The sequence below is a fragment of the Lissotriton helveticus genome, chromosome 3_1, assembly GCF_964261635.1.
Source record: "Lissotriton helveticus chromosome 3_1, aLisHel1.1, whole genome shotgun sequence".
Classification (NCBI taxonomy): Eukaryota; Metazoa; Chordata; class Amphibia; order Caudata; family Salamandridae; genus Lissotriton; species Lissotriton helveticus.
In genome coordinates this window covers 357483051-357510134 of record NC_136061.1, presented here as the reverse complement: position 1 = coordinate 357510134, position 27084 = coordinate 357483051, and the positions used below count along the sequence as shown (strand labels likewise).

General features: G+C 47.3%; 1 protein-coding gene and 1 long non-coding RNA gene across 2 annotated transcripts in view; one reads left to right on the top strand and one right to left on the bottom strand.

The window, feature by feature from the left end:
• LOC144822468 (uncharacterized) overlaps positions 1-27084 on the bottom strand; it is a 299543-nt gene that overhangs the window by 110611 nt on the left and 161848 nt on the right. The window lies entirely within an intron of this gene.
• The window catches only part of TP53I13 (tumor protein p53 inducible protein 13), a 191795-nt gene continuing 167769 nt past the window's right edge, over positions 3059-27084 (top strand). The window contains exon 1 of the mRNA XM_078680054.1: positions 3059-3669. Within this exon, the coding sequence (XP_078536180.1) occupies positions 3592-3669 (78 nt within the window). The 5' untranslated portion in view covers positions 3059-3591. The remainder of the gene's footprint in view (positions 3670-27084) is intronic.

The window sequence follows — 27084 nt, the reverse complement described above, 5'->3', positions numbered from 1 at the left end:
GCCCCCACAGGGTAGAAACTGCTACCGAGCGTAGCCCAGCGTGTCCGCAACCAGCTGCTATGGCAGGAACCCACTTCCAATGCCCAGGGCAGGATATATGTCACAGGATTTTTCTAGGCTGGCCGGAGCAGAAGCTCTACACGGCCGCCATGCTCGCTGGCTTAGCCACGCCCCCCAACAATGTCATTTTTGAGTGCTTGAAATTTGTCTTGGCACAATTCTCTCCACTCAAAAGTTTATTCTTCTTTAAATGTTCCCTCAAATGAACTGTTTTTGCAGCAAAGTTTTGGTAAATTTCGCATAAAACTCGCAAAGCCCTAGGAAAGACGCAACATGTTCATTGCTTTTGTGCATAGGTGCTTTTGTAATAGCTTCAACTGACCCAGGCCTAGGTTCCACTCCTTTTTCAGAAATAATGTGTCTCAAATATTCAATATTCTTTCTGGAAAATTCACATTTTTAAAGATTAGCTACAATTCCAAACTTTTGCAAACTCTTCAACACTGCATGCATATGTTTGTCATGACTGCCCACTTCTTTACCAGCCACCAGTATATTGTCCTGGAATGTCACAACCCCTTTGATCCTCTTCAACACATTCTCTAGCACACATTGAAAAATGGACGCAGCAGATGTCAAGCTGAAGGGCATCCTCCTGAACTGAAATGTTCCGACAGGCGACACAACGGCTGTTTGGTGTCGAGATGGCTCATCAAGTTCAACCTGATGGTAAGCGGATGCTAGGTCGATCAAGGCACTACTTTAGAGCCTGCAAAAGTACTAATGATGTCATCAATTCGGGGTAAAGGGTGGGATTCTATCCAAATTGCCTTGTTAAAACTCCTGACGTCTATGCAAACTCTCAATTGACCATTTTTTTCCTTGCTATCACCAAAGGAGATAACCACAAGGATGATTCAATCGGCTCAATCGCACCATCTTCAGGCATTTTTTGGAGTATATCTGCCAATTCATCACAAACACCAAACAGTAAATTCCTTAATTTATGCTTGACAGGGGTAACATCACTTTGCACCTTGATCTTATGCTTACATCCCTCAATCCTTCCCAACTTATCACTGAAAACTGTTCCAAATAAACCAGTGCACTACATCTTGGAACCAACTTCATCATGAACTTTATCAGTTTGTGGCCCCATCCGTGACCAAGGAAATCTGAACTTTCCTCCCAGGCTTCAGTGTCATGCTGAACAAAACCTGATGAGATCTTCCAAGAATGTGCAGTGGCGGCTCCTCGAGGGAGTGCTGTGGGGCGGGGGAGAGACAGGGTGAGGGGTAATAAACTCCGGAATGCAGCCAAACGGAGTTGTGTATATAAATAAATAAATAAAACTAATTACATTGTGCGCTGCAACGCCGATTTGATGTTGCAGCTCGCGCAATGTAATTTGTTTTATTTATTTATTTATATACACAACTCTGTTTGGCCGCATTCCGGAGTTTACTACTAACTATCTTGCCCCTCCCCCGCCACGCCACACCACCCTGCAGGACTCCCTCGAGGAGCCGCCACTGAGAATGTTCAAGCCTTTTTCGTCAACATACACCTTACCAAAGATAGTTCTGGTTTTAAACCTTAAATGACTTTCAAAATACCCAGATAGTTCAATCTTCCTCCCATCATATGTTACAGGATTCCTGTCAGGTGGTGATAGCTTCCTGTCACCCCATACCTCCTGGAACAATTCATCATTCACCATCACCATACTGGCACCAGAATCAATCAATAATCTCAACACCTTACCGTCAAAAATAATCTCTTCATATGGATCAACATACTTGGATTCACCACTTTGGACAACCAACACCAAATCTTTCCCCATGACCTGTTCTTCCTCTAAACTGTTACACAACTCGCCGTCGGTACTTCATTGACCTTATCCTTGGTTGACTGACAAACTTTAGCAAAATGCCCCATTTTACCACAAGTTCTGCACTTAACATTCCTCTCTGGGCATGGTCTTCCATTGGGACCCTGATTAGAAAACCCACACCTGGAACAAATGTTTTTTTTTTTTACTAAAGAATCCCCTTATAGTTTCTTTCCTCTTTGTGGTTCTCTTAAAGTGGGCATTTTGTTTCTCACTGCCACCTTTGTTCACTACTGACACACCACTTGGCTCCCTACATGTCAATTCTTTACAAGACTTGCATGTTCCCTCAATGCTTTTCACCACATCGATAGTCTCAGGCAAACTCGGATTGTACATCAAATTGTGTTTCGAATATCTTCACAGCCAACTGATACTCATCAAAAAAAAAACTCATCCTCTTGTGATTAAATAGGTGGTAAATGCTCATAAACAGACTGTCCCTCAAAACCCAGATTATGCTCCAACAAAAACATTTTACGTTCTGGCAATACCTGGTTCCCCCAATGGCTCCTAAATATTTTGTGAAAGCTCTGTAACAATTTCTCCATGGAATGGGTGGGTCACCCGGTGATGGCAGGAAAGGGGGAGGAGCACTAACACTCTGCATGGTGGGACACACAGGTAGTAACCTCTAAATGTTCTAATCCAACATTTATAAATGCATATATTGATATATGTAGTTGTTGTACATTCTCCCCAAAACTTAAAATATACGAGAGAAAAAATGTACAGTACTGGGGTACTAGTAAACTGTTTCTGGAACACTAAACACGCTTACTCTACATGAAGATTCACAGACCGTACACTGTTTCTGTAAAACTGACTGTAAAGAAATGTACAATTTCTCTTTAAGGTTGTTGGTCTGCGTGTGTGGTATTTACTTTTAGCTCAAGATCCTGCCCTCATAACTCCAACACGTTTATCGCCATGGCTCCATGCTTTTGAGCAACTATTTGTTCATTAAGGCTGTCTCGACATCATGTGGACCCGTGCGCTTCTAAAGCACTGTTGACCTGTTTTTGCACCGGCTCGTGTTTCTCTATTGACATATTTAACCAATCATTATCGTTTTGTGATTACGGCTTGTTTTCGGATATTTTTTTCAGGTTCGTAGTACTATAGGAGAATTTTGATAGACGCTTGTGCTTGTTCTCTAAAGCATGTTCTGCGCATGCTCAGTGCGGCGGTCCTGGAGGCTTTGCTTTCTGTTTAGTTTACTTTTGTGTCTTCACGTGTGACTTTTAGCAGTAAACTTTAAAGCTTGGGCCGAATACATCAGCACTCACGGAACTACTCAGTAACGCTCTCCGCAACAGCAACGGCGCATATGAACCGGGCTGTCTCCTGGCCTCCTCCGTGGAAGGGATGTTCACGTTGAACCTCGCGTAACACCAAAGGAAAGAAGCCCCTGCCGCCCCCTCCATATTCTTCCAAAGGAACCTTGATCTTTCTTGTAATTCATGAGCGCGGGGACATGGGAACGTGCGAAGACCTGCCCGAGAGATTGGATGCGCCGAGATGCCCTCTTCAGAGCTCTGGAATCCGTGCTTTGTGAGACCTCCGCCCCCCACAGATTAGGAGCCTCGGGACATCTAATCTGCATCTCTCCTAACAGGATGCGGACCTTAGAGCTCCACCGGACACGGGGTGCCGGACATGGAGCCCGCGGACAGTGAGGGTGGTGGCAGGCCCTCAGGATGCGGCTGGCGCTGGCAGCACTGGCAGTCTGCCTAGCCTGTGCCAGTCTGTGCCTGGCTGTGTGTGACGATGCCAAGGTGAGTGTAGCCTGGTGAGATCTAGTCGGGTGGAAAAGATATTTCAATCTGTCCCATGCCAGGGCGAGTAGCTCACACCACACACGTTTTTATTGCTTTTTGGGACTTGTAGTTTTGCGTTTCTGGTGGGAGAACAAACTACAAGTAGCAGAATGCAAAGAAAACAAGCAGTTGCAATGCAACCAGTCTCGCATTTGTGAAAGTTAGAGCCATTGGCTTTGTAGTGATATAGGCTTTTTACTCGTGTCGTTTGTGTGGAGTGGATGTATGTTGTTTGTAGTGGAGTTATGTGGTTTGAATTGGAATTGTACGATGTGGAATTGCGTGCTATTGAATTGTGTGGTGTGTAGTGTATTGGAAAAATTTAACATGGTGAATAGATAGGGACGAGAGCTGAATACAATAGATAGAAAGTACGATTGAGAGGGAATAGACCGTTTGTATATAAAGTGTTGAATGAACTCTAGATTAAGTAGTAGAAAGAGTGCATGATGCAATGGGACTAATTGAGTGCTGGGGTGTGAGGCTGCGTGTTCCCACCCTCTTTATGATGAAGAGGTAATAACACACCTCACTGACAAATTTTAAAACATCAAAAAAACAAACTTCACTGTGCTGCAGTAGCAATTAAATGCCCATTTCATCTGAAACGATTTCAGCCATTGCTGGCCTTTCAGCCAAGGCCTCTTTCCATACTAAGACTGTACTTGCAGTGTGAATGGTGAAACTACAGAAAGCTTTGTGCCAGGGTTGGCAGAAGGTGTCAATTATAACAAGTGGCTTTTTGGCTGCTGTAGATGGTTTATGCATGACAGCAGAGTGACCATGAGTGTTTATTATTTACTTGTTTTAAAAATGAGACAATAATAAAAATGGAACCTGTCTATATTTACACAGAACTGTTTAAAAAGAAAGTAACTGAAATTTACATTTTGCAATAATTATAATATCAGTATGTTTAAAGTTCTGTATCTATCATACAATGTGCAATAAACAACAGCCAGTCTCGAAAGCGAAGTGTGCCACTTGAGAGTCGTAATTTGTGTTTCTCCTTTCACAGCGTATGCACAAGGGGGTATACCCATGTATAGTCACTGGGACCTGGGTTGTATATATACTAGAAGGAAGGGGTCCCAGTGTATCAAGGGAACTAATTAAATAATTGAAACGTAATCATTCAAAAGACAAATGTTTTCAGATCCACACGGTTTAATTCACAGTGGGATAGAGTATCATATACACATAATAGAATGCAATAAACTGTATTGACGTCATACAGTGCCCCAAAGTGGGAGAGGGAACGTGATAGTGAGGATAACGTGAAGTGAAGGGATTAGGTGACAGTAAAATCAGTTGTTTAAGCATATATACGTGACACCAATGCGGTGGCAACAACTTGTATATCACATAATAACTTGTTCAAAAGCAGGCATACTACACCAGGTACAGCATATATACAATATTGGTGTGTAGTTGCCACAATGAAACCAAACAGTCGACGTTTCGACCCTCTTGAAGTTGCAGGATCGTTTTAACCTTGCTGTGGGGTCTTCATTAGGACCAGGGGGTGGGGGCAAAGGACCACCAGTCAGCGTGTTGCTTGGCTCTCAGGCGGCGGATAAAATGAGTTGGAAACAAGTAGATGAATACCGCATCAGTTAGCGGCGGTACACCGGATGACACTGAACGGGATTGCACAATCGTCAATGGCAGGCTTATTGCTCTACGGGATGGGTCGATTTGGGCGGCAACAAAGTATCACAGTGATCGGTAATATCCTAGGTCGGCGATTTCAAGCTGATTTGTAAGCGAGTTGAGTTCGGTAAATTGCTCTGTGTTACTCCGTGAGCGGGATGCAGTACTGCCTAGGATATTACCGATCACTGTGATACTTTGTTGCCGCCCAAATCGACCCATCCCGTAGAGCAATAAGCCTGCCATTGACGATTGTGCAATCCCGTTCAGTGTCATCCGGTGTACCGCCGCTAACTGATGCGGTATTCATCTACTTGTTTCCAACTCATTTTATCCGCCGCCTGAGAGCCAAGCAACACGCTGACTGGTGGTCCTTTGCCCCCACCCCCTGGTCCTGATGAAGACCCCACAGCAAGGTTAAAACGATCCTGCAACTTCAAGAGGGTCGAAACGTCGACTGTTTGGTTTCATTGTGGCAACTACACACCAATATTGTATATATGCTGTACCTGGTGTAGTATGCCTGCTTTTGAACAAGTTATTATGTGATATACAAGTTGTTGCCACCGCATTGGTGTCACGTATATATGCTTAAACAACTGATTTTACTGTCACCTAATCCCTTCACTTCACGTTATCCTCACTATCACGTTCCCTCTCCCACTTTGGGGCACTGTATGACGTTAATACAGTTTATTGCATTCTATTATGTGTATATGATACTCTATCCCACTGTGAATTAAACCGTGTGGATCTCCTTTCACAGCAGCTACAGTATCTCACTGTAAATAGATCACATATAAGAGCTGCAACGATGCATTCTACTGTATTTTATGGCATTAGTGCAGCACTTGCCTAACACTACCAAAGTTTCAAGGCACTTGCTGTGTGGTCGACAAAGTAGGTACTCTATTGTGTATAGCAATTTCATTTTTATTGATTAAAGGGAAAACAACTGTACACATGAATTACATCTTAATTTAGAATAAAGCACATAACAAAATCCATTGCAGCTGAAACCACTGGCACTTAAGTTAAAGTTGTCCTAAAACGGAAAAAGAACCATCAGATAAGTTCTACCTAGTAGATCCAAAGCCTCCTGCACCTCAATCTGTGTCGTCTAAAACAGTCAATTCCTCTGGAGTAGAATAAAATATGCGTTCACAAAACAGATGTGCAACTTGATCAAATTCTTTCACTTGAAATACTTTTTTTCCCAAAGTTAAAAAGCACCAGTGGGACATTCCTTCTCTAGTGTTCATCAATAACACCATCTCTGACATCTAGGGAGTATTTAGCAGCTAAACCAGATCATGGATCTATTCTACCATAGCATCCTGAGGGAAGAGCAATCTGAATGTCTGTTTTCACAAGAGCTTTCTCCTTTGCAGGAATCACAGTCATAATCATTGTGCAGAGGGAAACATCCTTTACAACGCAACTTTTACCACGCAGTGCTATTACAACGCAGGTTTTACAACGAAAACCATTACAACGCATTGCGCTGGGGGGCGCTCTAGGATAGGGAATAGATTTAATTTACTATCCAACACCTTCCCTAGTGTCCACGGGGACTGGAGTTGGAATAGTAAATTAAACTATTCACTATCCAGCACCCCAAAGCGCTATGCGTTGTACTGGTATGCGTTGTAAAAACTGCGTTGTAACAGCATGCGTGGTAAAAGCATGCGTTGTAACGTCATACATCCCTATGCAGATCATATCCTGCTGCTTTACTGGAGCCCCTGCCTGGCATTGTTGCATGTTTGGAAAGTTTTGCAGACCACAGCACAACTCCATGCAGCTCTTGGCAATTGTATTCTTTGGCGTGCTTCCCATGTAACAACTTTGGGTTTCTTCGGAGCAAGGTATGATTCGATATTTAAAATGAGTATGGCTCCAAAACGTAAAACGCCTAAAAAAAATCACCTGTGTCCTCTTTTCCTAGGCTGCCCGTGTATGGCAATTAAAACTCATACCCAGAAATTCTGGCTTCGAATGTCAACCATAAATTCATCTGCAGAAAGCCTAACAATAATTCAGTGGTTAACTGCAGTTACAATGTTACAACAAGGGGTGGGAGATCAGCAGCACCACGCAGGCTGCAGGGGATAAAAGAATCCGACAAGCAGGAGGGAGAAGGAGGCAGCTGTAGTCCGTAGAGCGTCCAGAGAGCAGCTATTCAGAATAAAAACAAGCTGTGAGGGGTGGGAGGTCCTGTGGGATTGGCAAAAAGAAACACTCCACCATTTACACCTAAAAATAAAGCCTAATACTGATTGCAGTTCAAAACCACAATCTGATAAAAGTGAAATATGGAGAACATGTTGGTGTGCGTGTTTTACAATCACTGTAGTTTATTTCTTTTTATTTATTTGAGTTTTATATAGCACTGGCTAGACTCCGAGGTATCAGAGCGCTTTACATAGGGTTCCACAAAGTTCCAAAATAACATCAGTTACCAGTTACAAGAAAAATATTTCAAGAGCGTAAAGACGAGATATATGGAGCTTATAAGGGAGAGGGGGTAGGGTAAAGGTGTAGGAGGAAATACGTTGGGGAGACGAGGGAGAGTCTGCTCAAAGTCCGGCTGGGTAGGTGACGGCCGAGGGGAAAGTTCACAGCCATCTCCTCAATAGCTATCGGGTAGCTCCTCCGGGCATCGGCAAAATAGCTAGGTCTCAATGGAAAAACATTTAAAAAGCATAGGGGACGAAAAAAATGATGGAGGATAGAGGGGGGAAAGGGGGTTGGGTAAAGGGGTTGGAGAGAGAATGCGAAGGCGAGACAAAGGAAGGTCTGCCCAATGTCAGGCTGGGTAGGTGACGGCCAAAAGGGGCCATCTCCTCTATAGATATCAGGTAGCTCCACCGGGTATTGGCCCAAAAAACTAGGTCTAGTGCTTAACATAAGGCAACCTCATGTTACAAATTACAAAAATAATCACATTAATTAGAGAGCGGTTACAAATTCAATAGAGGAGTTATTAGCGATCATGAGAAACAAGATCCACAGAAAAGAGAGGGGAAAAAAAAGAAAAAGGTCAGGGAGAGCAGGGAGTCCACAGGAGGGAGTCAGCAGCGGAGAAAGAAATGAGACATAGGTCCGACTGGGTAGGTGACGGCCATAGGGCTGTGCCAGAGCCTGCCTCCCCTATAGCTGTCGGGGCAGCTCCAATGGGAATCGGTCATACATTTCGGACTCGGCCGGATAAAAATGAGAATCAGGAATGGACGAAGAGTTAGCAGTGGAGAAAGAGACGAGACATAATTACGAGGTCCGGTTGGGTAGGTGACGGTCTTAGCGGTGTGCCAGAGCCTGCCTCCCCTATAGCTGTCCGGGCAGCTGCACCGGGAATCGGTCATACATTTCGGACTCTGCCGGATAAAGATGAGTCAGGAAGGGACCAACAGTCTTGAGTCCAGAGACGGGCTGGTGGAGCTGGCCGGGTGGTAGGATAGGAAGGGGAGTGTAGCTTGGCAGCCATCTTAAGGCCAAGCAAATCGAGTCTGTTTATCTCCAAGACTCTGTAGGTGGTGTAGTCTCTAGATCTTAGGATTGTATTGTAGGAGTTCCTTTCTGATTTTTTTCAGCTCTCCTGGCATTTAAAAAAATTATTATTTATTTAATTCCCAACTGACCGTCTTACCCCAATAATGACTGGTCACTAAGTGTCTGATAAAATAAGTCCAGGATCCCTAATGATTGGCCCCAGATAGTTAATTGGGTGGACCAAATTGCTTAAACTCATTGGCCTTGACAAAGTTCCAATATGGCTGATTATTTGCCCTAGCTGGAGATCACTTTCATGCAGTCCTGCTTTTGGTTCTGCTGTTGTTGTTCGCAAGGCTTTTTTCACTTTCGTTCATCCTTTCCACAACCTTTAGTAGTTTTGAAGAAAGGGATAGAAGAGCCTTAAAAGCAGGAGGGAGGAGGAGACAGATGCAGCCCAGGAGAGAGAGTGAAGAGCAGCTGTTCAGAATAAAAACAAGCTGCAAGGGGATAGAGGTGTTGTGGGAGCGGCACAGGAGATTAAGTGAACTGGAAACAGTGGCGAGGAGAGAGCGAAAAGACAAAGTAGTGCACTAAAGTAAAACATATGGCCCATAGTGAAAAGATCCATGTAGCAGGGGCAGTCTCCAGGGCGAACAAAACAGCCCAAAGGTGGGACAAATGTATCCTATTGACCAACAAAAATAAAGGAATTTGTAAAGGCAGCCACAGAACCAATGGAAAACGCTGGGTGTGTGTATAACCCAAACACTGAATACCACATGTCTCTAAAACAGCGCATTCACTGCCTAGGCCAGACCTAAAAACAGGACAGGGGTTAAGTTCATCACACCAGACAGAGGACAGATTCTGAGCTTTGAACTGGACGAGCTGCTCACGCCCGTCAAGAGACAGACCTAGAGCTACTGACACTAGTGAATTTATTTTCACAATTTTATATATCATTGACTTGCCCCAAAGACCTCAGAGCACTTCACAGTAGATCAAGATAACAAGCAACATAACACGGTTAGCACCAGTAAAACAGCTAGAGCCCACACATATAATATATATTCAGTAATGGTAAAAAAAATATGCACAACGATAATAACATGAGGTACATAAAGGGTACATAGGAAGATACATATAGTAATGGCAAAATGCAAACGGCGTACAATGGAACATGGAACAAAATAGCAACACGTACCTGGGTTACATAAAGTGCCAATAAAAATACACAGCAACAATTCTATAAAAGAATGATGAAAGGCAGCGGACAAAATGGTGGGCATGGCCTAACAGAGAGCGGGGGTGAGCCTAAGTCTTCAGTGAGAGAGGAATTTGGTGGATAGGAATTGTTTTACTTCTTTCTTGAAGAAGAATGTGGATGGGTTACATCAGATCTCAGTGGAAACAGAGTACCAGATATTTGGGGGGATTCCAGAGAAGGAACGGTAGTAGGTTTTCTTTTTCTTTAATTTTTGTGGCTTGGGCAGCAAGGAGCTTGCACTTCTGGTGGATCTATTCCAAACTGTAAAAGTCAGTTTCCTGGGACAGGTATGAAGGGGTGTTGTGGTGCAATGCTTTGTGGGTCATCAGGCAATTTTGATATGCTGACTTTGCAGTACGAACTCGGCATGGGCTCAACATCCTATGAATCTACAAAATGAATGTGTCCCTGTGTAATTTACTGATGTTTTTTTTAACTCTTTATTCATGACTGTATCAATTATCTTACGTTACAGTTATACATGGTAGCATCAAACAGTCTTTTCTCTTTTCCCTCTTCTAACTTTCGGCTATTTAACAAGTGATGCTTCTCAGTTTTACAGTAAATTCAATAAGTAATCATCTTTCAGTGCTTCAGTGGTCCCATTGCATTAGCATTACAGTGTCGCCTCAGAACTTGACTCCGTCCCACCCAACTCCCATCCCTCCCCTTACGTCTCCCGGCTCCTCAAGTGGTTCGGTACTGTGTTCGTCGGCATATAGATGTCACAACAAGAAGAGAGGCAGGGAGAGTAGTGGGACACTCTTATACCCCAGTATGAATCAAATAAACAAAGCAAGAGTGTTCCAAGGTAGTAACGAACCACCGGTTTGGAGCAAATCAAAGACTTCACTTAAGGCGTTAAGGAAAGCCCTCACTCACCACCTAGTGATGACATGCTTCATCATCGGGCCCCACAAAAGAGACCTAGCGTCTCTTTCGTGTGCTTCAACGCCAGATCTACTGCGGAGCGGGTTAGTGGGTTAAGGCAGTGTTGTGCAAAAGAAAATTAAGTGGGTGGTGAGAGGTTAAAAAGAAGTCAGTAGTGTATCAAAATTAACTTTATTATTATGATCACTAAGGACTTAAAGATAAAAATTATGTGTAGGAAATTCGTCCACATTTAATTAAGTGGTAGTTTCCTAAGTCAGTCGACATGTTTCAGCCATGAAACGGTATGAATTTATCTGGCATTCATCAGGACTCAGTGTGAAATAAAACCCTGGCGGTATGGGCTCGCTAAGGCCCACCCTTACCTAGGGACGTGAAAGTGAAAATAAGTTAGTGAAAAAGTGCAAAAAAAATGAGGAACAAAAGATTGTCTTCCTAATTACTCCTGGTTTAGGAGGCTTCCGACTTTTGCGGTTTCTGCACTTTAAGGTGTAAAATGTTCACACCATGGGTCACAGGGGGGGGTGGAAGCGTAATCGGCACACCGCCCTCGACGCTCGGCACCCGTAGTGTACCTGTAGCGACCCTCCGCTGGACCCCGAAGCTACAGGTACACTACGGGTGCCGAGCGTCGAGGGCGGTGTGCCAATTACGCTTCCACCCCCCCTGTGACCCATGGTGCGAACATTTTACACCTTAAAAGTGCAGAAACCGCAAAAGTCGGAAGCCTCCTAAACCAGGAGTAATTAGGAAGACAATCTTTTGTTCCTAATTTTTTTGCACTTTTTCACTAACTTATTTTCACTTTCACGTCCCTAGGTAAGGGTGAGCCTTAGCGAGCCCATACCGCCAGGGTTTTATTTCACACTGAGTCCTGATGAATGCCAGGTAAATTCATACAGTTTCATGGCTGAAACATGTCGACTGACTTAGGAAACTACCACTTAATTAAATGTGGACGAATTTCCTACACATAATTTTTATCTTTAAGTCCTTAGTGATCATAATAATAAAGTTAATTTTGATACACTACTGACTTCTTTTTAACCTCTCACCACCCACTTAATTTTCTTTTGCACAACACTGCCTTAACCCACTAACCCGCTCCGCAGTAGATCTGGCGTTGAAGCACACGAAAGAGACGCTAGGTCTCTTTTGTGGGGCCCGATGATGAAGCATGTCATCACTAGGTGGTGAGTGAGGGCTTTCCTTAACGCCTTAAGTGAAGTCGTTGATTTGCTCCAAACCGGTGGTTCGTTACTTCGTCGGCATATAGACCCCATCCTATCCAGAAAATTGCATTCGCATGGTGCTGGCTAACCTGTGCACTTGGCAGACCCATTCCTGCTCTGTATTCCTTTGCCCTCCACCCTGTAGGTCCGACTATGGGACATTCACCTGCGAGGGCCCCAGGTCTACTTCTTCTATCTCCAGCAGCATCCGCTCCCATTCCTGCGCAATTGGATGTTTCCGGAGCCCTCGCTCCTCCTCTCTATGCAGGATTACACCCTCTGCCTTGCCCCACTTCAGCAAATCAGATCGCCACACCTCTACACCCGGGGGCCTAGCTGATTTCCACCTCTTAGTTATGACCCTAATTGCCAACAATAATGCCAGGTCTATGAACTTCAGCGGGGCTTTTTGGGTCTTGGGTCTCTTTCTGTGTCCTATCAGACAAGGCAGTGCCCCCTCTGGTATCTGCAGGGTTGTGACAGTGTTTAGTGTATGGCAGACTTTCCCCCAGTAGCTGCGCAGTCGTGGGCATGACCACAGCATATGGAGGAGACCGGCCTCATCCATCTGACATCGGGGACAATTATGGGAGGAAGCAGGGAACATGCTATGGAGCCTTTGTGGGGTGAGATATGCTCTATGCAACACCATAGTCTGTATAAATTTAAACTTGACGTTTCTAGACACCCTTCTGTGGTGTTCTAGGACTATCTTCCAAGCCCCGTCTGTCATAGCTTCTCCTGTGTCTAGAGTCCAGGTGTCTCTGAGTGTAGTAAGAGGCAGGGCGGCGTGTTCTCTAATGCCCGTGTAGAGCCATCGTACTAACTGGCCCCCGGTCCCCATGTAATGAAGGAGATGCACTAGTTCATGTTGCTTTGGTTTGCTGCGCTGTGGGGCCCATGTGCGTCTCACATAGTGTGTCACTGTAGCATGTAGGAAGTACAATCGCAGTGGGGCCCCCGTTGACTGCATGAAGGAGGCGTGATCCAGTAGTGTGTTGTCCCCAAACAGGTCGCCCACTCTGTCAACCCCTGCCTCAGTCCAGGGTTGTAATCTGCGTGTGTCAGATGTCCCTGCGGTGTTGGGAGACCTAACAGGGGGATGTTGTCTGCATTAGGTACGGTCCCTGCCGTGTACGCCAGCGCCTTACGCCAGCACAACAGAGCAGTTTGTAGGAGGGGGTGGCAGTCTCGAGGGATCTTGGCTCCGGGCAACAGGAGGGAGTGTAGCTCTCCCCGTGCTAATCGTTCTCGCGTGATGTCAATTTCATATAAATTCCTGCCTGCCACCCACCGTGACAGCCATTGCAACTGGCTTGCGTAGTAGTAACCTCGTAGGTCCGGTACTCCAAGACCCCCCTGTCTGGTGCTCAGCTGTAGTTTCCTAAGGCTTATCCGCCGTCGCCCAGGGCCCCATATGAGAGTAATCAGGATCGTGTTTAGTGTAGCAAATACCTGTTGTGGGAGGAGAACCGGCAGGTTTACAAAATAGTACAGTATACGTGGGAGCATGACCATCTTAGAAACTGCTATCCTACCCATGACGGATAGTGGCAAGGACGTCCAAAAGTTTACACTACTCCGGAGGCTAGTAATGACCTTCCGAACATTGCCGTCAATCTGGTCTTCCGGTCGTCTATAAACGTTAATGCCTAGGTATTTGAATGTGGTCATCGCTATCTGGATCCGGTAATCACCGAATTGTACGTGGGAGGGGCGGTGCCCTTCGCAGAAATAGAAGCCAAGTGATTTCGTCGGGTTAATGGCCAGGCCGGACACGGCCTCAAAACGGTCAAAGATGGTTGCTAGAGTCGAGTGGTTCGCATCCAAATCCCGAAAATACAACAATATATCATCGGCATAGATTGATAGGAGATTATGCGGTCCCCCAATCGAGATGCCCACCGCGCCCGCACGGGTCCGGAGTGCTATCGCCAAAGGCTCAAGTGTCAGTACGAACAGCAGGGGCGATAACGGGCAACCCTGCCGGGTGCCCCTGTAGATATCATAACTGTCTGATATGTACCTGCCAGTTCGCGCTCTGGCTGTGGGGTTCGTATATAATAGTCAAATCCACTTGATAAGGGAGTCGGGAAACCCGAAACGCCGGATGACCTCAAACATAAACTCCCATGTCAGGGAGTCGAATGCCTGTCGGAGGTCTAAGGCGATACAACCGGCCTGAGGAAAGTCCATTGGCGTGGCAGACATGAGGGCATGGAGCCTCCTCGTGTTCTGGGAAGTGCTCCTCCCTGGGAGGAAGCCGCATTGGTCCGGGTGTATCAGGGTAGGGAGATGGCCCTGTATTTTGTACTCTGTGGGGAGCATTGAGAGGGGTCTGTAATTAGTCAAGTCAAGGGTATCCCTGCCAAGTTTTGGTATGGATATAACTGAGGCTTGCATTGTCGAGGCGGGCAGGTGACCGACCTCATAAGCCGTCTTATAAACTTTCTCTAAGATGGGCACTAGCGTTGTGGAATAAGTCTGGTAAAATTCTACAGGTAACCCGTCCATGCCAGGAGTCTTACCTCGATTCAGGCAGCGAATGGCTAGTTTGATTTCCTGCTGCGCCTGATCCTGTGGCCTGGTCGCCCCCTCGCTCCTCCTGCCTGCTGCTCCTTTTGCCGCCTTTTTCTCCAGCTGATGACCGGACGACCCAGCAGTCGCTGAGCCGCCCGCCCGCACCAGTCTTTCCCGCCGCTGCCTCCCTGCGGCCCCGCCCCCGCTAGCCCATTCGCCGCCCCACCGCTGACCCTCCTCCCGGCTGCCTACTTAAGGAAGCTGCGTCCTCGTCCAGGGAGCGACCACTGCGCCTGATCCTGTGGCCTGGTCGCCCCCTCGCTCCTCCTGCCTGCTGCTCCTTTTGCCGCCTTTTTCTCCAGCTGATGACCGGACGACCTAGCCATCGCTGAGCCGCCCGCCCGCACCAGTCTTTCCCGCCGCTACCTCCCTGCGGCCCCGCCCCCGCTAGCCCATTCGCAGCCGCACCGCTGACCCTCCTCCCAGCTGCCTACTTAAGGAAGCTGCGTCCTCGTCCAGGGAGCGACCACTGCGCCTGATCCTGTGGCCTGGTCGCCCCCTCGCTCCTCCTGCCTGCTGCTCCTTTTGCCGCCTTTTTCTCCAGCTGATGACCGGACGACCCAGCCGTCGCTGAGCCGCCCGCCCGCACCAGTCTTTCCCGACGCTGCCTCCCTGCGGCCCGCCCCCCGCTAGCCCATTCGCCGCCCCACCGCTGACCCTCCTCCCGGCTGCCTACTTAAGGAAGCTGCGTCCTCGTCCAGGGAGCGACCACTGCGCCTGATCCTGTGGCCTGGTCGCCCCCTCGCTCCTCCTGCCTGCTGCTCCTTTTGCCGCCTTTTTCTCCATCTGATGATCGGACGACCCAGCCGTCGCTGAGCCGCCCGCCCGCACCAGTCTTTCCCGCCGCTGCCTCCCTGCGGCCCCGCCCCCCGCTAGCCCATTCGCCGCCCCACCGCTGACCCTCCTCCCGGCTGCCTACTTATGACGCCCCCACGCAAGCGCAGCGTTGACGCGCAGCGGGCGTGCCGATTGTGCGCCGAAGGCGCGCCAAAGGCAAGCCCGTCTGCGCCCGTCCGCGCCTGGACCGCGCCCAGCGCCAGGACCCCTAGCCCTCCCCACCGATGCAAGACGACCCGACTGACCTACGACGCCGCCACTCTCAACGCACTCAATGCCGGCCGGACCCACGCCTGCTGCCGAGCCACCCCGAGACGCACCCACGGACCCTTCACCTGCTGTACCTGCAAGTTCACCTGCCTCCGAACCTGCCCCGCACCCGCCAAGACAAACACCAGCAGCAACCACCTCAAGTGCATCCTGCTCAACACCCGCTCCGTCCACAGACACGCCGTGGAACTCTGGAACCTCCTCGACGCTACATCACCGGACGTCGCCTTCCTCACGGAAACCTGGATGAATGCCTCCTCTGCACCCGACATCGCCATCGCCATCCCGGACGGGTACAAGATCATCAGGAGGGACCGCATCAAACAGACCGGAGGAGGCATCGCCATCATCCACAGGAACACCATCCGCATCACGACCGACACCAGCGACTCCTTCGCCGCAGCCGAACATCTCCACTTCCAGATTCACACCGACCCTAAGACGACCCTCAGAGGCACCCTCGTCTACAGAACCCCGGGACCACGCACACAATTCAGCGAAGACATCACAGACTTCATCAGCCCACACGCCCTCCCCTCCGCTGACTACATCCTCCTAGGGGACCTCAACTTCCACCTGGAGAACAACAAGGACCGCAACACCACCGCCCTGCTGGAAAACCTCGCTAACCTCGGACTCAAGCAACTGGTCAACACCCCCACCCACTACGCCGGCCACACGCCTGATCCCGTCTTCTCTTCCAGCAAGTACATCACCTTCAGCCACGCCACCGGACTCCACTGGACCGACCACAGCTGCGTCTACTTAAGCTTCAAAAGAACCACGACCCACCACCACCCGCAACAGGTACCTCACAGGAGCTGGAGCAAGATCACCGCCGACCAGCTCACCACCTCCCTCAGCCAGAGCCCACCCGCTAACACAACGGACCCCAATGTAGCAGCCCGCAACTTCACACAGTGGCTGACCGCCTGCGCCGACGACCTCGCGCCACTAAAGAACCATCCCAGCAGACACAGAAGCAAGAAGGCATCCTGGTTCACCGACGAACTCAAGGACTCCAAGAAGACCTGCCGCACCCTCGAGAAAGCCTGGCTCCTCGACCGGACCACCGACCACATGACCGCCCTCAAACACGCTTACCCGCAAGCACCACCAGCTCATCAGCACCACCAAGAAGAAATCCCTGAAGGAACGACTAGACAACAACGCCCACGACAGCAAAGAGCTCTTCACCATCGTCAAGGAGTTCTCCAACCCCAGCACAGGCACCAACGACATCACTCCGTCACAAGACCTCTGCGACTCCCTCGCCTCGTTCTTCCACCACAAGATCGCTGACATCCACAACAGCTGCGGCGCACCACCCACGCACCCAACCGTCGAACCAACGCCCCCCACCGCCACCCTCCGCACCTGGACCACGGTGACCACCGAAGACACAGCCCGCACGATGAACACCATCCACTCCGGATCACCGACCGACCCCTGCCCACACCACGTCTTCAACAAGGCCGACTCCACCATCGCACCCCAACTCCGGAACATCATCAACACCGCCACCTTCCCGGAGAGCTGGAAGCACGCCGAGCTCAGCGCCCTCCTGAAGAAACCTACAGCGGACCCCACCGACCTCAAGAACTTCCGCCCCATCTCGCTCCTCCCTTTTCCTGCTAAAGTCATCGAGAAGATCGTCAACAGACAGCTGACCGCCTTCCTCGAGACGAACGGATCCCTCGACCCCTCGCAGTCCGGCTTCAGAGCCAACCACAGCACCGAGACCGCCCTCATCGCAGCCACCGACGACATCCGGACCCTGCTCGACAAGGGGGAAACAGTGGCCCTCATCCTCCTGGACCTCTCCGCTGCGTTCGACACTGTCTGCCACCGCACCCTAGTCCAGCGCCTCAGCAACATCGGTATCCAAGAGAAGGCACTGGAGTGGATCATCTCGTTCCTCGCCGGAAGAACACAAAGAGTCCGCCTCCCCCCGTTTCGCTCCGAGGCCACCGAAGTCATCTGCGGCGTCCCGCAAGGATCTTCACTCAGCCCCACCCTCTTCAACGTCTACATGAGACCTCTTGCAGCCATCGCACGCCAGCACAACCTCAACATCATCTCTTACGCCGACAACACCAAGCTGATCCTCTCCCTCACCAGAGACCCAGACACCGCCAGAACCTGCCTACACGAAGGGATGAAAGACGTCGCCGAGTGGATGAAGGACAGCCGCCTGAAACTGAACTCGGACAAGACGGAAGTCCTCATCCTGGGATCTTCGCCCTCCGCCTGGGACGACTCCTGGTGGCCCCCAGCCCTGGGCACCGCACCCAAGCCAACCGACCACGCACGCAACCTGGGCTTCATCCTGGACTCCTCCCTCTCGATGACCAGACAAGTCAACGCCGTCTCCACATCGTGCTTCAACACCCTGCGTATACTTCGCAAGATCTTCCGCTGGATCCCGACCGAGACCAGGAAGACTGTCACCCAGGCACTCGTCACCAGCCGACTGGACTACGGAAACGCCCTCTACGCCGGAACCACAGCCAAGCTATAGAAAAGACTCCAGCGCATCCAGAACGCCTCCGCCCGACTCATCCTGGATGTCCCCCGACGCAGCCACATCTCCAGCCACCTGAGGAACCTGCACTGGCTTCCCGTCGACAAGAGGATCACGTTCCGGCTCCTCACCCACGCACACAAGTCTCTCCACGACCTGGGCCCCAAGTACCTCAACGACTGCCTGACCTTCTAGACGCCCACCCGCCAGCTACGGTCCACCAGCCTCGCCCTCGCAGCCATACCACGCATCCGAAGAGCCACCGCCGGAGGAAGATCCTTCTCTTACCTGGCTGCCAAGACATGGAACTCCCTCCCCATCCACCTTCGGCTGACCCAGGACCATCTCGCCTTCAGGAAACAACTCAAGACCTGGCTGTTCGAGCAGTAGCATACCCCTTCCCCCAAACGCCTTGAAACCCTCCCGGGTGAGTAGTGCGCTATACAAATGGAATGATTGATTGATTGATTGAATGCTGCGTAATTGGTCCGTCCACCTCGGTCTGTTCGTCCCGGGTCAGGGTTGGGATCGGTAAGTCCCTTAGAAATTCTAACATTTCGTCTCCACCGCTCACGGGGGGAGGGGCATATAACATCCCCAGATGGACCCTAAATGCAGCATTAATATCAGACTGTGTGGACAGCTCTCTGCCCGCTCCATCCCTAATTTTCATGATCACTGGGACTTAGGGGCTGTCACGCACTAGGCGAGCCAACAGGGCCCCAGACCTATCTGATTCTGCCTGCTGGCGTCTCAAGTAATCCTTGTGATCAATGACTCTTAGTGTTTCCAGGAGTTCTGCATGCTCTATGTTGCATGACTGTAAGTCCCCTTTACGCTCAGAGTCTACTCCCGCCGCCGTCTCGAGATCCTTCAGTCGGTCTTCAACCTCACAGAGTTTTCTGCGAATTTCTTGTCTGGCGCCCACTAACTGACCAATGGCAGCCCCCCTTATCACCGCCTTCATGGTGTCCCACACCAATAGGTTCGAGGACGCAGAGTCCCAGTTCTCCCGAAAGTAATTATCCAGTGTATCCGATAGGTATGTGCGAAATGGGTTATCCTCTAATAACAGTGGGTTAAGTCTCCAGGTGGGTACCGGTGACGGCACCCTCCCCCAGTGCAGGTCAAGTGTCAGTGGTCTGTGATCAGAAAAGGTTTTAGCTAGGTATTCTGAGGACGTACATTTAGACAACAGAGAGCTGGTACATAAGAATCTGTCCAGGCGAGTATGGAGGTCGTGTACCGGGGAATAGTTTGAGTATTCCTTATGTGTCAGATGCAGGGTGCGCCATACGTCCGTCAGTCCCCATCCCTGGAGCCAGGTTCTAAAAGAATCTGTCATCCTGTGTACACCTGTTGTCTGGAGGGGGGATGCGATCTATCCAGACTAACATCCAGGACTAAGTTCCAATCCCCACCCAAAATCCAGGGGATGTCCATCCAGTCAGCTAAGGCCCGGCCTACAATTGCAAGGAACCTATCTTGATCGAAGTTCGGGGCATAAATGCTGCCCAGAACCAGCAGTGTACCATCCAGTGTGCCTTTCACTAATGTATATCGTCCTTGGTCGTCCACCTTCCTCTCAAGTTCCACAAATGGTGTACCGTGTCGCACCCATACAGTAGCCCCCCTGGAAATAATTTACTGATGTTCATGTAAATTGCTCTAATACCTCTGGGTTGGGTTTGCGCTATGTAAAATTGCACACAAAAAATCTCGACTCTGTGAGAGATCGCGGGTCATGCCCTAAAGGGGATACGCACATAGCAATATGGCAATACCTGAGAATTTGGATCTGAAGACCCTTGTCTCCAAATTGTCATAAATAAGTGCCATTGTTTAGAAACAAGTGCCAATGCAGAGCACTGGTAAATACCGGCACACATTAAGCACTGCATGGGACATTTTAAAATAAGTGCATTGGGCTTGCTGCTCACACCGGACTGGAAGATGTGTGAGACAGCAGCACTAGATGAAATGCTCACCCCCTCTAGATTAGACAAAATGAGCTCTCTGAGAGGAGGGACTTGGGTCTTCACTTTACAGGCTTGGACACAATTTCATTGTCTCCACAATGGTATATTCTCTCCAGATCTGGCAAGGCTTATACATATGTACATATTAAGGAAGTATATTTCTTTACAGGCCGTGGATGCTCACATCATGGAGATGTTTTGGAGGTTTCCAATGGAAATTGTATGTAAACCTGTGACTGAGCACCCTTCCATAAAACTAGGGCAGAAGTATCAAGACATTGTTGCCTCACACCTATAAATCGTCTTTAGATGCATCTGTATAAAAAGACACTTAATACGAGTCATTATGACCGGGTGACATCTGGCAGAAGGTGAAGGGAATTGGTCTGCTGGCCTCTGCCACATGAAAGGGGGTACACAACCACATACGACTGATGCTTGTTTGATGTTAAAGTCACTGTAGAGGGCAGGGATGGAGAGAAAGGGGCAGCATTTGGGGTCCACAGACCTACACACCTGCTCAAGCGCCTATGTACCCTCTCAGGTGATTAGTGAGCTATATAAATTAATAAAACATAATATATCATAGCATTACAAGGAGAGTAGGTGTGGAGAGCCTATGATGAAAAGTGGGAAAGGATGAGGAGAATGCAGAGCCAGGCTGTGAATCAAGGAGGGACAGGTGGACAAAGACAGGAAAAACAGAGTTTTTGTTGAGTGAATAGCATGGAAGAGAAGGAAAGAGAGGTGGCAAGCCTGTGGTGAGCGAAAGGATAGGGCGAGAATGAGAGGATAAATGACGGAGAACCTGTGTAGAAAGCATGATAAAAAGTGGTGGGATGAGGGAAGGGACAGAGTGAGCAAGAGAGGGTGGAGGAGGAAGCAAGTGAGACTCGTGAGGGTGGGGGAGGCTGCGTGAGTTAGAGAAGAGGGGCATAGAATCTGCGATGAATGAACAGGGTATGCACTCTGTAAGGCATGGAAGAACAAACTGAGTAGGTGAAGAAAGACCGGCAGTAATGATTGCAAGGAAACGTGTGAGCTGGAAGGCAGTCCGCCTGCTGTGACTAGGGGGAGTTTAAGGAACCGATGATAGAAGCTACAGCCTGAGGAGAGAGCAGGCAACCCGTGCTTGATGAGTTCGGTGTCACCTGCAGAGCAGGCGCCTGACGTGCAGGGGGCGTCTGATGAGGGCAAGTCCAGTAGACCAATGATCCGCTAACCCTGGCTTGCTGCGCTGCTCTTCTGATACATTAACATTTCAGCAGAGTGCACTGCCACCCACAGGATGGGTTGTACTCACTGATCTGCTTTTTGTTAGCCGGTCTCGTCTCAGCAAGCCCCTTTAATTCCAAGCAGATAAAAAAAAAAAAGTTAAATTATTTTTAAACATGCAAATGTTTCCTTAACAAGAGTGTGTTATACCTTAATACGTTTTGCTGCTAAATGTTTTCATACCGTGTGGAGAGGACAGTCACGTGATCGCACATTTAGTTACTTTGTGGTTTAGGATCCCTTGTATTCATCATCAACGGTGCCCGAATAGTTTGCGCGTGCATGTCCTCTCCCTTCGTGACGTGTTCGTACATCTGGGGTCATTGTCACGGGGCAGCGGTCTGCATGTTTTTCACGGTGCATTAAATATTGTCGCACTGAGCCTATTGGGTCTGCTTGGAGGTGGCATTAGCGACCACTATGTATCCAATTGTTCATTAAAATGTGCAACCTCATGGAGCCATTCCGAAACCTCTGGTGCTGGGCCACATCCCCACCTCATAAACACTCTTCATTTAGGTAGCACGAGAATTAGGAAGGGAAGGCTCGTGTGTAAGCAGAAATTCTAAGAGGGATATTTAAAACAATTGGATACCTCAATCAAGAGTGGTTACCCTTAAGGTGCGTATTTTGTTGTTGCAAATCATAGTACAGCAGCTTTGAAATCATGGTTATTTTGTTTTCAGTCTATTAAGGAAATCGAGGAATCTTGTTAGACTTTTTGCTATGTTGGGCTGCCTCCATGCCTTTATGTAGCCAAAGCTGAAAAGATATTATTGCTCCCAACATACGCCAGGCACATTGATAGACCTTGATAAGAATGTTTTGAATTATCAATAGCATCTTAAAGGGGGCGAATGGGGCAACTAAGCCACACAAGAATGGGGATAACCCTAGGATATTAGAGGTTAATAATGAAGTTATCCTAGAATTATAGTTTGTGAGACTGCTATGGAGACGATAATGTGGTGGGGGTGGTACTTTATCAGTTACAGGTGCTTTTTCCTGCTTGGCAGATTTGTAATTTTGGGAGTGGTTTTTAGGGGTGCTCCAACCAATGATCCTGGTAAGACCTATAATGGTACTGGAGTTCAATACACCTGGATTGCCCGACACGTGACACAAAGTGAGTTTGTTAATTTATTTGTCAATTTTGATGTCGGTGTTGCTCCAGGAAGCGTATACCTTTAAAACTGTTGTTCTTCTGAGGTTGTTTCCATTATGATAACATGCCACTCAGTGTCCTGAGGTAAACCAAGAGGAGAGATTATTGTTTGCACTAAATAATAACCCACAGCGTTAATGTATTAAAGTTAAATTTACAGCTGTTTTTTTTATAGGGATGAGTGTGAATGCTAAGGAGTGGAAGGACCTTGTTATGTTTATTTATAATGTACTGTTATCCTGTGTTGAGCATGCGCGCTAGTTCTCTGCACGCGCTACCTGCCAGTGTATTGTGACGTCAGGATGTTCTACCTGACCACTGGCAGGTTGACAGTTATTATTGTCAGTTGCTAGTCAGCTGCGATAGCCTGTAGACGTACCTTGGTGTCAGGTCTTGACTTAAATAAATACTTCACTACTTACCTGCGTTCTGGTCATCTTTACAAGTGGCGACGATGCGGAGAGCCTGACACCACGAAGAACCCACCAGAAGCCACCTATTCTGCTGTTGGGTACGTCAACGGAGTTGCGCGAAGAGAACTTCGTGGGAAAACGAATCGCTAAAAACAGCTGTCCATCCGTGCGGAATTTGTGTGAGTTTAGCGGGTCGTTTATTGACTGAGCAGCGTTTTCAACATCTTTTGAGGCGCTACGCTGAACACTGCAACTCAAAGGGTGAGTCATATTTGCCCAGCTGTTTATGAAAGCCCTGCGTGCTGTCAGGATTTTTGCGGCGTTTCTTCTCGCATGCGCTGACTGAGTAAATTAGGAGGGAGTTTAAAGCAGAAGAAATGTATTGGTTATACCACGGAAAGGCGTAACGACTCTTGTCTCTGCCGACTGTTATGGTTCCTGTTGTCTCCCTCATTTCCTAACTTATTGCTGTTCTGCGGATGTGACTTGGCAGGATTAGAAAAAGGAAGTACTGCTTTCGCCTACCATGTGTTGACGGCTGTGTGATCAGTGCTGATCGGTGTGGAGAAAGTTGCTGTCTTGAGGAGGAACGACGTGTGTGGAGTTGAGGTTCAGCCGCCTTCCTGCGCATCCACGCGACGGTTCGTGATGAAAAATTCCTGTCAGGCTTAGCGGTGACGTCAGTGGAACGCAGCGTTCGACGACGTCTGGCGGCCATTTTGTGAAATTCGGAAAAATTATTGTGCTTGTCATTTTACGGTGATACGCACACCATACTTATTTTAAAAAAAAACGGATCGTATTTACATAACTTCGCTGATCCAAATACAATAATTTACGTTTTCAATTTACAGTTGAGTACTCGCGTGTGTGGAGAACGGTGACACGCACACCTTTGAAGGATTATTACGAAAGGATAATACAACTAAAATAAAACGCTTACAGTTTTTTCACAATATGTAAAAGTAAAGAATAACTTTGGTTGCATTTTTATTAATTCTGACATATTCTATTGTCAATATTTCTGGCGTATTTCAAGATATAAATATTTATATTGGTCAGTTTTATTTTTTTACAATTTCTAATTCATAGCATAGGAGAATTGGGAATGGCTTTAGGAAATGTTTGGAATTTGTCACCACCCTTACCTTTCATGCCCTCTACAGGTGATGATGCTCTTAAATGGGAAGAGTGGAAAGAGTACTTTGAGAATTATTTATCCACTTTTGAGGGGGACGAAGAGTTAACCCCAGAAAAGAAAAAGAAAATTCTTCTTCATTGTTTGGGTGCAAAGGCTATGAAAATTTATAATCAAATCAACAAGAAAACTAGACCAGGTGATGTGTACACAATTGCATTGGAAGATTTGACCATGTATTTCAAACCTACAATTTCTATTTCTGTCAGCAGATTAAAAATTTTTCAACGCAAACAAGCACATGAAGAGTCAATAGAAGACTACGTTGCTGCATTGAAAAACTTGGCACTAACTTGTAGATTTGGGGCATTACATGATGAGCTGGTGCGTGACCAGGTTGTTATGAGATCCTCAAATAAGCATGTCCAAGAGAAACTATGGGCTAAAGGTGAATTACCTTTGGAAGAAGTAGTAGAAATAGTTAAGTGTACTGAATTAACTGGAAGGTGTGCCAAGGCAGTGTTACTAGAAGAAAAATCCTCCGTTGAGGACAAGTCTATAGTGGCTAAAGTTATTAGTTCTAGAAAGAGTAATGTAAAACCTAATTCAGGATATGTACAGAAAAGGGTTTCTAGCCATAAAGCTAAGCTTTCTGATGACAGGAAATGTTATAGATGTGGCAGTAGATACCATTTAGCCAACGACAGATCGTGTCCAGCTGTGAGACAAAAATGTTCTAATTGTAGTATGGTAGGACATTTCAGTGCCATGTGTCCAAAGAAACAAAAAGGGTTTAGTAATGTAAAAGCTGTAATTCCAGAAGAAGATGAAAGAATTACATCTTCAGATGAAGATGATATGAACTTATTTGTGTTGAATGTGGAAGATGGCTTAAACAAAAAAAAGAAACCTATATGTGACATGAACATAGGCGGTGTAGACATGTCAATTGTGGCTGATTCAGGCTCACCTTGGACTATAGTAAATGAGGAGGTTTGGTTAGAGAAATTTGTTCCTGTCATTGGGAGAAAATTAAAAAAAAACAGATATTTTTCCAAAATCGTTCAATTATGAACCAATTGAAATGTTAGGTTACAGGGAACTTCAGTTCCAATTTAAGTCCCGCCAAACGGTTGGAAAATTGTATATCTCCAAGGTTGGTCCATCTGTGTTAGGGTGGATTGATCAGGGAGAGTTAGGGATAATTCTGGATCCCAACAGTCCGGATCCAGTGCTCATCTTACAAACTGAGGAAGAATGTAACAACTTCTTTAAAAAAAGATATCCTCAAGTATTTTCAGAGAAGATCGGAAAACTAAAAGGTTTTGTTCATGAAATTAAATTTTAAAAAAATGCTGTGCCTTGCATACACAAGTCAAGGAACATACCGTTTTCTATTATTGGTGAAGTGGAAAGTGAACTAAAAAAATTACAGAAGGAGGGCATCATTGAGCCGGTTGAATCAGCAGAGTGGGTTTCGCCTTTGGTTGTCGCGAAGAAGCCAAATGGCAAGCTTCGTCTATGTATTGATCTACGTGATCTAAATAAAAATATTCTGGTAGATCAATTCCCTTTGCCAAGGGTAAGTGAGATGCTGTCCCTTACGAATGGTGCGAAATGGTTTTCAACCATTGATTTGAGCTCTGCCTATCACCAGGTAGTTTTACATCCAAATAGCAGAAGTCTTACCACATTTGTAACACCGCTGGGGTGTTTTAGGTTCAAGAGAGTACCTTTTGGACTGGCTTCTGCTGCGGCCATGTTTCAGAGGTTGATGAGTGAAATTTTCAAAAAAGAGAAAAATCTCTTAATTTTCCAAGACGACATCATGGTAACAGGCAAAAGCAGAGGTGAACATGATGCCAAACTCAACAGAGTCCTAGGGTTGCTAGAACACCATGGGCTTACAGCAGACCTGCGTAAATGCAAATTTGCAGCAAATAATGTCACCTATTTGGGGCACGAAATTGATGGGAATGGTATTAAACCTAAAAGAGTTGTTGGCGGCTATTAGGGAAGCCCCCTCACCTAATAATAAGGAAGAAGTCAGAGCATTCCTAGGCTTATCTGAATTTTATGCAAAATTCGTAAAAAATTTCTCTTAAAAAACCATGAACTTAAGAGAACTCATAAAACAAAAGAATAAATTTGAGTGGACTGCTACTTGTGAAGAAGCATTTAACAGAATAAAAGAGGAAATTTGTGATGCCCCACCCCTTCAAGGATTTAACCCTTCTTTAAAAAGCATAGTGACCACAGATGCTAGCAACAAAGGGTTGGGAGCGGTACTCTCACAGGTTAATGGGGAAGGAAGGGAGGTCACCATTGCCTTTGCATCACGAGCTATCACGCCCACAGAAGTTAGATATTCTGTTATTGAGAAGGAGGCACTTGCATGTGCATGGGCTTTGAACCATTTCAGACAATACATTTGGGGGTACAAATTCACCCTTAGAAGCGACCACAAACCTTTAGTAAAGGTGCTTTCCACGAAGGGTCTTCAAGTTGCTTCCCCCCGATTGTCACGTATTTCAATGAAATTGTTAGAATATAACTATGAGGTTGAATACCTTCCTGGTGTAAAAAACAAGGTGGCGGATTGTCTAAGCCGATTACCTCTACCAAACAATGAAGAGCAGGTTTCAGACATCGAC